The sequence below is a fragment of the Leptinotarsa decemlineata genome, unplaced genomic scaffold (assembly GCF_025532065.1).
Source record: "Leptinotarsa decemlineata unplaced genomic scaffold, Ldec_3_MD MMD2_tig00000035_RagTag_RagTag, whole genome shotgun sequence".
Classification (NCBI taxonomy): domain Eukaryota; kingdom Metazoa; phylum Arthropoda; class Insecta; order Coleoptera; family Chrysomelidae; genus Leptinotarsa; species Leptinotarsa decemlineata.
The window spans coordinates 16,361,125-16,374,220 of record NW_027412540.1 but is presented as its reverse complement, the minus strand read 5'-3'; the positions used below and the strand labels follow the sequence as shown (position 1 = coordinate 16,374,220).

Here is a 13,096-nt window from a genome sequence, read left to right as displayed (position 1 = left end):
GCAACTATTAAATAATTTTCTGGCGTATACATATTTTTATTTCTTGGTTTTAGCAAAATCAAATCAAGTGGCGCCCCATCCCAAAAAAAAGGTTGTTCTACAAAATAAAAAACCCACGACCACTGCTCTCCCAATATATTGACTGCCGTTAGCAACTTGTTACCTTTTTTTTGAAATTCTCTATTAGCCGTGGAATTTCATTCGACCATCATATAAAAATATCAGAAAGAGGTAATAGCATCATCTTGAATTGAAACCCAACCTCATCGTATATTTGGGTGATGAATTCACAGTTATTTTCAGTTTTGAACAACACGTGACTCTTTCACAAAGAATATAAAAGATATCGAGCGATTTGTAGATATGTGTAGCTGCTACCGGCATTTTATTCCTCACTTTGCTTCCCTCATGTACCCAAACAATGACTTTCTCAGAGGTGAGAAATACATACATACAAACTGAAAAATATTGATTTATATAATAATAGTAATAAATACCTTTATCCATGAAAATTACATTTATACATGAAAGGAAAAGGGTTAGCCAAAGGCTACCTTCCACCCCACCAAAAAACTATACAGTGAGTGTAAGACAATAATTTAAAAAATACTTATTTACAATCATAACAATGATAGAGAAGAGAAAAAATATAGATCATATAGTTGTTAATAACTCCTAAAATTCTTAACATTATTTTGGTCAATTGAACAATTTTTTTGCATTACCAATCATTGAATTTCAATTTTTTAAATTAGCACTGAGCAGTAAGCATCTGTGATTTTATTTCTTTCTTAAATTGATTAATATTATGATTCAAAAGGGGTGAAATTCCTTTCAGATAAGAAGGGGCTATATAAGAAAAACATCCTTGAAATTTGGAAGTACGGTGCCTAGGTATGTTGAATGAGTTAATTCTCAAATTGACCATATGTATGTCACAATGACTGCTTAATAAACTATATAATTAACTAGGTGTTTTACTTTGAAGCAACTTAAACAAAAAATGTTTATCAAATATTGGACTCAGTACCTCACATTCAGCTCCTTCATTTTTAACAAAAATGGTGTGACATGTTCATCATATGGTATACAGCATAGGAATCGCATGCAAGCATTTTGTATACGTTGTAACTTCTGCTTCTTATATTGAATTTATATAGCGATTTGAGTTTGAATTGCTAAGAATCTATGGTTATGCCAAGATTTTTAGCAATAAATGTCTGCGTTATTGAGAGTGAGCCTAAAGTTACACTGAGTTTCTACTATTTGTCTTTGAGACCCTGTACATAAGGCCAAAGTTTATATGGATTGATTTTCAGTTCATGATTCTCCGATCATAGGAATGTTTTGTGCAAATCTGTGTTTATATTGGCCACGCAACTGTATGTATGGGAGTTATGAGAAGACAAATATAACTGTATATCATCTGCGTATAGATGTACTTGGCACTGTGATAGGAAAGTGAGGTAATCAAAAATAAACACTGAAAATATCAAGGGTCCTAAGATACTTCCCTGCGGTTCACCTGAGATTGATTACCATGAGTAATCATCCAGTTTGATCCTGTGGTATCTGGTCATCCATTTAAGAGAAATGTCATCGAATCTTATAAACTTAAGCTTGAGTAAATCGAAATTAACTAAATCGAAAGCTTTACTTTGATGAAGCAGTATTGAAATGGTGACTCTTGATTGATCTCTGAATCTCGCAAGATTGTCGATTACTTTCAAGAGGGCAGTCTGTGTTTCGTGTTTTTTGCGGAACCCAGACTGCTCGTTCGGAAGTATTCGATTTTCTTCAAAAAAAGCTTTTATTTGACGGGAAACATTTTTCTCAAATATTTTAGAGAATGAAGGCAGAATGCTGATAGGGCGTAGGTCACTGAACGTGGTAGGTGCATTATTTTCCGGAATTGGAATTATATTAGCAACCTTCTAAACATCTGGAAAAATACCCTATCTGAAGGACTCGCTGAAAATATATTCAACTTCATCAATACAGTGTAGTGTCACTAAAGAAATCATCTTGATGTTTTTATTGTCAATACCTGAAGCATTAGAATATATTTCTTCAAAACAACTTCTTTCAAATATAAACATTGAATTACACAAAATGAACTGAACAACTTGACTCCAAACACTCGTGATTGGAACGGATATTGAAGGAATTGAATTTATTAAGAACGTCATTCTGGTAGGAACACATTATGGAAAAAAATAACAGAAAAATTGTAATACATTGATGTATGACATGTAAATATGCATCATTTGTATTAAAGGAAGGAATGCCATCTTCGAGCACTTATTGAAAACAAATCAATTCATATTGAATAAAATAACATATGATCTTCAATAGAAAATAACGTCCAACTTCCTCATTCAAATTTTTTGTCAAACGTCTTTCCCATACATATACTACGTATATAAACTATATATTCATCACATTTTCAAAAGTAAATAATTCATGAGAATGAACAATCTCTTCATTACTCTCTTCAAGTTGATCTATTCAAATAATCAAACTATGTGAAATATCGTTTCGTTTATTCAGCATTTCCTTGCTGGGAATCGGAGAAATTGCAAATAAATTAAGGCAAAGTCAGTTGAGGTGGAACTGTGCTTCCAGACTGTAATATATAAGGAATAATGCTCATCCTAATTAAAAGGAAAGTGATTAATATACGCTCGCGAAACTTACGAGAGATTTATTATTTATTTGTTCATGTTTAGATATCACGCAAGGTGGTTTAAATACTACATTGAATGAGTTGTTGAACAACGGTTCAGATCGATTTTTTCCGTTTTTGGTTGGATTATTGCTTCCAGGTATTTTCATATTCATTTTTGGGAAATATAGACTTGGCGAATCAAAGCGTAGATTATTGAGTTTCATGTTTATTTGAACTGAGAGAATTAACGATAAAACAGATTTTAACAGATTTCATGTCACAATACGCAATAACAAAAATAATAGTATTTGATTTTATTCTTTGTTTTTATCCATGTCGAATGTTTTTGAAATTCTCAAAATCCACCCATCAAAATAGTTTGTGAACAATTGTGGTTAGTAAGTATAGGTACTGTTTTCAGCCAATTTTATTTCGCTTTTTGTCTTTTTTGGTCCCAAAATCTGGTTATAATAATATACAATTTAATTGCTGAGCAGAGTATTTTGCAAACATAAGTACCGAGCGCATGCTAGTCAGATCACTTCTCACTCATTTTAAATTTTCTTCATTTTAGACTCTTTAACCAAAGACTCTTTAACCATAATTAGTAGATAAATAAAACACTTTCGAACACTTCAACAATTTGTAATCGAAATTGTCAATAATAATTGAAATTGAGATGACCCAATTGCACTCACACCTTGAAAAAATGTTTTCAACAAATTTTCACAAGGCATTGAATTTTTTGTGGCAGAATACAGGGTATCAAAAAATTTGATATGTATATAATGTTTCTGTGATCCCATTTGAATTTCGAGGCTAGAATACTGATCCATTAATGTGATTATAAAGTATTACATTTGAAAAAATCGACATTGAAGGGCAGTTTTTGCAGACTTTCGAGGATTGTGACTTTTTAGGAGCTAATAGAGTGTAGATTTTCAACTTTTGGCCCCACGATTATAATAGACCTGTATATTTCACTAGTGCTCAGTTTATATAACTGAATCATTTGATGATATAGTTCTTAAAGGAATCTGAACTCCAAAACTTTTCTATCGAATTATCAACAATCCAGGAGCAAACATCCTAATTTCACTTCACTTTCCTCTTCTCAAAAGATACGGCATCATCAACTGCCCCAATAAATTGTATCCATCAATTATATGAAGCCTAGTAGAAACATCATACTGCGAAGTGAGCAGCCATATGCAATGTGTCGAGCCTGGCGAGTAATTAATTACAATATAACACTGAATAATTGGTGATGTTACCATTAATCAGGGTTCGAGATGCTGTGCAGTATAGTGGCAGCCAATATTAAGTACATGACAATTCCATCAGCTTAGCCTGGATAAATAATAAATTATCAGGTGAAATAGGATGCCATTTATTAAGGCTCATCAGTATTACTGTTGAAATTTCGGTTATATTGTGCAATGTAATACTTGTTTTCCAAGTTCTTAGAGGAAATGTCAATGCATTTTTGAAATTGATAGAATAAATTGAAAGAAATTCATTAGTTTTTTTCTGTGGAGATACTGCGCCACCGTGTAAATCGAATCATATTAGCGTACTCCTGGTTACATGGAAAAAAATACTGAGGACATTCTCAAAATACATGATTGCATAGTATGTATTTTGATCCTAATAACATTAAAACAGATCCTTCCTCTAATTGTCAAACCCGTCATGATTCATAAGAAATGGCTTAAGTACTTGTAAATAATGGATAACCTGTGATGCGCTGTTTGGAACCTTTGGTGTAGTAATGAATATTACTGGAGTTTTTTCCAACATCAAATTGTTATTTTTAACATCTCGACACGAGTTTCAAACACCAAGTGATCATCTTCAAGAGGAAGATTCATCTTCTTCTTCAGGAGGTGACCACCTGAAGAATCAACTGACCGTGTAAACTTAGATAATCAGTTTCATACATTGATCCTGAATCAGTTATGGTGGTACCAAGATCTATGGTACGGAGCCAGATGAGAAAATGGATCGATAAGGAACACGGGCTGCTGAAATTCACTTGATAAAACATTTGGGAAAACTTTCAGGTAAGGACCACCTGGAAAAACAACTGAAAAGCTGCTTCAACATGAGCTGCATGGCACAAAAAAATACACGATAAATCGCTAGTTATTGTTCATTCAGTAGAGGATATTTCAATTAAAATAGAGGTGTACAAAGGATATCTCAGCTGCAGATGGTGCAAAAAGGAACGGAATTGCTTTCCACATGCAAATATGGAAAGCACTTTTTACCCATGTCTAGAAGAATATGACAAACATCCAACGAAGATCTGAACAAACTAATGCAGATAATTTATTCGCTAGTCAGTTGAAGATGAGAAAAAACTGTAATATATCATGAGATTTAAAGGAATGGACAGAGCATATGACTCCTAACTAGCAAATAGAACATTCCTGAATACATTAAAATTTCGAGGGGCGTCAAAAATCTGAAGTGAATACGAGATGCGAATGTTTCTATTGTAATAATTGATATTGCGATGATAACGTAAAATATTATTTTATTCGTGGAGATCGAGGTCGACAACCCGGTTCTTCAGTGTCGAAATTTTCCCAGATGAAAGCTACTTTATAAATGTGGGACCTTTGTGCGTCGTTGTGGTCATGTAGACTAAACAAGTGTATATATTAACATCCTGCCGATGATCTTACGCTTGAGATAGTTAAAAACGCTGAGATGAGGAGACTATCATCACACACTTCACATACTGGGGGATTTTGTTCAGATAGTAGATACCCATGGGTGAGACGAGTGTGGCCTAGACCAAGACGAGTTAAAATGACCTGGGCTCTTCTTCCATTGGGGGTGTTTTTCTACTGAGATACTGACTGTTTCATCTCATGAAGTTTTACTGACGAACTATCCTATTGGGATTGCCAACTGTTGATGATCGTTTGCTTGTATAGAGATTTCAGATCCGTATGAACAGCAAGTGACTCTGTATCTGTTAGCGGGTTAGTAATTGCTTCTTCCGCTAATTTGTCAGCTCTTTCATTTTCAACTATGCCAATGTGTGAAGGGACTCACATAAACTGAATGAAAATATGAATTTCATATAGTGAGTGGAGAGACTGTTTTATGAGAAGCAAGATGGGATGATTGGATTGGCTGTATAGTTGTGTAATTGCTTCGAGAGCGTTCAGTGAATCTATGACAATCAGGCATTTTGGGATGTTCTTTGTCTCCATGTACTTTAATGCTCTCCAAATAGCGAATAATTCACATGTGAGTATTGTGTTTTCTTTCGATAATTCAAATAAACAGCTGAAATCAGAGCTGGTGAAAGCTGCCCCTATTCCATCTTCCGTTTCAGATGCATCAGTGTATAATGGAAAAGAGTCTTCGTATTGCTCCAGAAATTGGTTGAAGGTTACATTGATCACCCTTGGATTTGTAGTTGATTTACAAATATTACCGCGAAGGTGTGCGCCATAAGTACAGTTGTGATGCCAGCAAAGTATTCCAGGAGGATTAGGAATGACAATTAAAAAATATAGAAGTGTTTGCTCAGAAAATACATATGAACAAGTCATTCTATCGATGAATTGAAGAGATTTATCGGAATTCCAGCTAACATATTGAGGCATGAAAGTAGCTTATTGCTATATTCCATTCTTGAAATATTTGGAATATCTTGCTTTTTGATAAAATATTTCTCAATCTTGTTGAAACTGGGATATTCTATATCACTTCACACAATTCTTCCCTAGATACAGTAGTACACATATCCTTTTTTTTCAGATCATGGAGACTGCAAATCACATACCCGCCACCCTCACACCTCCAGTGCCCATCGCCGTTCCATCCGAGCTGACATCCGGACGAACTTCAGCCACGAAAACGGTGACACCGGAACCTTCACCCAGGTGTACTCCAAACAGAGCGCAAAGCTGGTGCTAGATTGCGCCGTCAATATCAATTTCAGCACGAGCATCTGGCTGAAAGATGGCCAGATCGTCCAAACCATACTCAAGGACAACACGAACAATAAGAGAGTGATCGGTCATAGGTTTCTTGTGGACGCGACCGGTAATTTATTTATCGATAACGTCAGGTTGGAAGACTACGGTAGGTGGCAGTGCGAAGCCGAGGATGCTTTTGGGTTCGTTGTGCAGGGCAGGCCGATACAACTGACGATTTTAGGTAAGTGTGCTAGTTTTTTTTTTTTTTTAATGTGGTTGACAATAGTGAGAGAATAGAGAAATATACATATTTCGCTCCTATATCATTTTATAGAGGAAGATTAGTAACGCGATATATCGAAAATATTTTTTCGAAAAAAAATTCAAATTTTGAAAGTTTTTTGATTTTTATACACATCCTTGGAAAAATCACTAAATGTCCACGATTTTAAAAATGTACAGTAACCTTCTCTCTCAGTGAAGATGATCGGTTGTCCTGCCGTAATCCTGCCGTGTCATTTGAGAATCGATATATGTATATGTTAACATATTTTTATTTGGACGTCCGTTATTTTATTGATCATCCAATATCGATATGTATTTTCTTTCCTTTTTGGTACGTTGAGTCTCAAAAAAATAGATCCTGAAGTGAAATAGTAGTAAGCAGTGAAGATGGCAGTGTCAGTGTGAGTTTTCAGAGACTCATCAATATCGAAGACAACATCTGGAATTGAATCAATCATCATATAATCACTGTAGCCCAGAGCACAAAACAGTATAGTATAGGGACATTAGGTGACATTGGGAATTAAATAAATTTTTATGTCGAAACGAGCTGAAAGTGAGTTTTGTATCAGTAAATCGAATGAATTATTACACTTCTTTTAATACTAATATCATGAATATTTCGAAATAAAGTTCATTTTGAAAAATATTTCGAATGAAATTAATATCATTCAATTTCATACAAAAAAATATTTAAAAAATCCAACTACTCTATAAACTCATTAATGTGAGATTAAATTATTTTCAGCAGCTATTATTCTGTTATTAAGTGATGAACTCTTGGAATATTTGGCACCCAATTGAAAACTGTGCTAGCGAAACATGTGATATATTTTTCAAAATGGAGTTTGTGAAGATCAAATCGGGAGGTGTATGTAGTTTTTGATCATACTTCTGTGTTTATATTCCATCATTTTTTTTCTGTGAAATCAGATTCACTGCCACGTCCACTATCATAATATTCTGTGAGCAAATATACCTTCAACTCATTGTTAACTTACAAAAAGTGAAGTCACAATGTTGAAACAGCATTGGTCGCTTCCCTTATCAAAGCTTCAATGTGAACAGCAAATAATAATAGAGAATCTTGTTTTTTTCTTTTTTTCTGTGAAATCAGATTCACTGCCTTCCACGTCCACTATCATACCATTCTGTGAGCAAATATACCTTCAGCTCATTGTTAACTTACAAAAAGTGAATTCACAATGTAGAAACAGCATTGGTCGCTTCCCTTATCAAAGCTTCAATGTGAACAGCAAATAAAAGTGGAAAATCTTGTTTTTTTCTTTTTTTCTGTGAAATCAGATTCACTGCCTTTCACGTCCACTATCATACTATTCTGTGAGCATATATAACTTCAGCTCATTGTTAACTTACAAAAAGTGAATTCACAATGTTGAAACAGCATTGGTCGCTTCCTTTATCAAAGCTTCAATGTGAACAGCAAATAAAAGTAGAGAATCTTGTTTCATTTTATTTTTTCTGTGAAATCAGATTCACTGCCTTCCACGTCCACTATCATTCTATTCTGTGAGCAAATATATCTTCAGCTCATTGTTAACTTACAAAAAGTAAATTCACAATGTAGAAACAGCATTGGTCGCTTCCCTTATCAAAGCTTCAATGTGAACAGCAAATAAAAGTGGAAAATCTTGTTTTTTTCTTTTTTTCTGTGAAATCAGATTCACTGCCTTTCACGTCCACTATCATACTATTCTGTGAGCATATATAACTTCAGCTCATTGTTAACTTACAAAAAGTGAATTCACAATGTTGAAACAGCATTGGTCGCTTCCTTTATCAAAGCTTCAATGTGAACAGCAAATAAAAGTAGAGAATCTTGTTTCATTTTATTTTTTCTGTGAAATCAGATTCACTGCCTTCCACGTCCACTATCATTCTATTCTGTGAGCAAATATACCTTCAGCTCATTGTTAACTTACAAAAAGTGAATTCACAATGTTGAAACAGCATTGGTCGCTTCGCTTATCAAGGCTTCAATATGAACAGCAAATAAAAGTAGAGAATCAGGCTAGGTTCTGCATCTCATCGATATCCGGGTCGTTTGTCGCTGATTCAACATAACAAACCTGAAAATACAATGACGGTTTCTGAACTTGTATCGATGATGAACATTGAGAAGTTAATTGGTGGAATCCTTGTAAGGCTTCCACGTAAAAAAAGCCGTTTGATAAGCGTTATAAGCGTGTCATGACCTGTTCAGCATCCACCTAACTTTTTTAATAAAAACTTCTTTGTCTATTTTTCATCATCGTTATATGGGGTTCCTACTATTTAATTTTGAAAAGCTTTCGAATGTCTGTAAATTGAGTCAGTCTCGCACTTTGTGAATTAAAATATCATGTAGTAGGCAAATATCCTGTCAGCTCAATGTTAACCCACAAAGATCCAGTGTATGTTTTAGCTGATTCAATGGATGTTGTTGTTTTCGAACCGAACTTTCAAAACTTAAGACGCAAAGAGACTGCAATGATTTTGTTTCTCTTGAGAACATTGGCTTTATATGAGGTAATGTACATCCAGAATCACAAACTTCATGCACACGACTTCAGACTTCACTTTACTCATTGGCATCCCAAAGCAGACTTGCGTTTATTGGTTTGGTGAAGGTGCTAGTATTTATTAAATTGTCTATCCGCCTTTTTACGGGTGAACCTCCACCATAATTCTAGGAAAAAAATCGGTATGTTTTCAGGATGTCGTTTTGTATGCTAAGATGTACAGGATCATAATAGCCAGACATAATTATATAAATAATCGAAACCCATTAAAAATATATCTGAATCATCTATTGAATGTGAGCTAAGGACTAACGAGGTCTTACCTTTCAACTTGTGATTCCTAACACGGTTGCAGAATCACCCCAGCTTCAACCAGATAAATTTTCTCTCTCTCTCTCTCGAGACGGGGATCGAACCCAATGCCTTCCGATCGTGAGTTGCACCGCAGCCAATTCCACAACAACCATCTGCTGATTTCGGATATGTTTCTTTCAATTGTCACAACATGAAAAGACTACTACGAAACAAAATTCACAGTGAATGAATTAAAAATAACAAAACGACAGCATGGAATTCAAGAACTCTGGAGAACATTTTGAATGAATAGATAGTCATAGAAACTATTTTTTCAATTTTTGTAACAATGAACTAATTGGAATTATCAACTCGATTGAATTAATTTAGTGAATATCAGATTATTTCAATTATTTATACAAACTTGAATGCACACATATATCCATGGTGTTTAAAAGTAGTACATAAAAACAAACATATGATATCACATTTCAATAATTCACCATCTGTTTGTTGCATTGCCTACAAACATTTCCACTCATATCACCTATGCCTATGTGCCTAATGTGCCTATGTGCCTAATCCCTATGTGTCTAATGAGAGGTTTTTGTGAACCTTATACTAGAGCAATTTCTTAAAAAAAGATCTAACCTCGTGAGATTCAGAAATTTGAAATCATACGTCGAAAGATTAGACCCCATTAGTTCATAGCTCGCACATGTTCTACTTCTGGGGATTGTCGTTCAATGAATTTTTCATCTACCAAATGAATATATACGTATCCTTTGAATTATCTACTTCTGTGGTGGGTTTCGTTGCTGACAATTTTTGTTTCTTCCCATTCTGCCGCGTGATTTCATGTATGATCCTGTTATCTATTTCTACCGAATGTATTCACGATGTTCTTTTTTTTTCTTATATCTAGAGAACCATCTACATATATTATAAATACAGTCTCTAGTTTTTTCGAAATTAGTTCTTGTATCGATCATATCTGTAACCGATTTGTCGTGATTTTTCGAATAAACCAGAAATATAGAGTATAACTTTAGTTGTCAGATACGTGTGTTGCTGTTTGGTGTGTGATGAGCATGTGGGTTACTGTTTTTACTAATTTCACCAAGAGCTCTCTCTACAAACTGTTCCGGATACCCGTTCTTCTTCAGAATAATTCAATAGTAGTTATTTTCTCTTTCAACCTGATTGCAAACAACCTGACTTCATCAGTGGAGAAAGAGGCTATTTTTGTTCTAGTATGGAAAAAGTGTTTTCACTAGATACTAGATTGATCTTACGTCAGAAATTATTCCTATCAAATTGGTGTGTTGATTAGATTTATAGTGGAGACATACATTAGTGATAACTTCTATGAACACTCGTATCAAGAGTATTCATCATTTTTATGATCATTACATCGCAGAAGGTACGTTAGTTATGTTTTCTCCAAATGCTCTGTGGAAATGTTACTCAGCATTGTTGACGGAGATGAGCCCATCGCCATTCCAAATCCTTGTTGATGAAAATCCTCAATGGACAGGAAAAATAATTATTTGTACTCAATTTCAGGAGCGTCAAGTTTTAATTTTCTGAAATAAAATCTCAATAATTAAAACTGAAATAGCATTGGTTCGGGCCATTCCTCACCAAAAATAGTACCTACGGGATTGATAAAGCTACAAATAGAGTCACGCACAACTATTTACCCTCGGTAAGTGTGAAGTTATTTCCCGGGTCGCCTACTGTGAGAACGTATATGCGTGTTAAGCTTATGTTTCACCGCCAGGTTACAAATTACATTATTTCAGGGTTGGAGCAATCACGCGCGAGCGTAAAACAAACATCCATAAGAAACGATAATCAAGATATGTTGTAAGATTTTGTCAAGCCCCACATAAAATACTTTCCCGGGCGACATTTCGCTAAGAAATTGCGTCTTTTTGTTGTCCTTTTCGGATCTTCTTAAGACTGCTTCGAGAAAAAAAGCCGTATTGATTATAAAATAAAATTGTTATGATAAAATGAAGCTCCATAATACTGGCAGATGTTATAAGTTCAGACTTTCGAACTTTTGACTTTCCGACCTTCAACAAATTCATTAAGCTGAGAATCGAATGTTACTTACAGAGAAAATTTCATGAATATTGTAAAAAAATGCTAATTGGTAGTCTCAATTTGGATTAGAAATGCTAAAAAAATGTGAAAAAAAATCAATCACAATTTACTGACTATTTTCAATAGATTTTGATTTTTCTCTAGTAACGTAATGAGTCGCAGCAAGTAAATGGAGAATTGGTCGGTGTGTTGAATTTTTGAAACATAATTGAAGTGGGGGGGGGACATTCATAATCTTAATTTTTCAATATCACCCATTGGAAATATTGAAATATTTTTATTTATAAAATCATAGCCTTTTTGGTATCTTTTTGTATTATTACAATCGGCAGAGAACTTTCTGAAAGTGTTTTAATTTCTCTCTACTAATAGAATTACATAAACTCCAAACTTTCATTTCATCAGTTCGGACTTCCATTGTCTAATATGATATAAATTGATCTGAAAACCCTGAAAAAACAATTAAAAAATTAATAAGATTAACCTTAAATAACAAAACTGAAAAACGAAAAACTGAAATTACAAATAAATAACATACAAACAGCAACCAAACGAATGAAAATTAAAATATTAATAAAAGCTGAAAAATAAAAGTAAAAAAATTATTATTAACAAAAAATGAAGAATAAAAATTAAAATATTTCAAATGAAGTTATGTCACGACGTTTCGATTGTTAGTATCCACAATCGTCCTCGGGTGATAACTGAACGAGGAGGAGATCTGACTATTTATAGGTCATTCGAGTGCTTTCACTTATCCCCTCTTCTCTCTCTCCGCTTCAGTGGTTTTAGCGGGAGATGACCGTTTGGCGGGAGTTGGTCGTTTTTCGTTTGATTAGAGGTTTCCATATGTTACGCGTAACATATAAGCGGCTTCTTTGAATTTTCTCCTAAACCAGCTTGACCCCACTTGATGTTATGTTGATGAGTCCAACCATGGTCTGCTATTGCGGATTTGCTGGTTTCTCCTCGCTGTGTGTGTTTCTTGTGCTCAGCAATGCGAACTTTCAATGGCCTCTTGGTTTCATCGATGTATGATGCTCCGCACTCGCAGGGTATCCGGTAAATGTAATTCTTGGAATCGCAGGATTTGTAGTAAAGTCCGGACAAGTTCTGAGTGGCTGAATCTCTGGAGCTGATGATCGGTCTGAGCGGAACATCCTGTTTGTGGATTTTGGGTAGTAAACACAAACTTACCGATACAAGTTATCATGGAATTACTAGGATGCTGTGTACGAAACTGCTACTTCCAACTGAAGGACAAATTCTTTACG

General features: G+C 34.5%; 1 protein-coding gene across 2 annotated transcripts in view; it reads left to right on the top strand.

Annotated features, from left to right (window-relative positions):
* Nucleotides 1-13,096, top strand: part of tei (irregular chiasm C-roughest protein teiresias) — a 762,167-nt gene that overhangs the window by 447,122 nt on the left and 301,949 nt on the right. For both annotated transcript variants that reach the window (XM_074171966.1, XM_074171964.1), the window contains exon 3: nt 6,449-6,850. In XM_074171966.1, the coding sequence (XP_074028067.1) occupies nt 6,449-6,850 (402 nt within the window). The remainder of the gene's footprint in view (nt 1-6,448; nt 6,851-13,096) is intronic.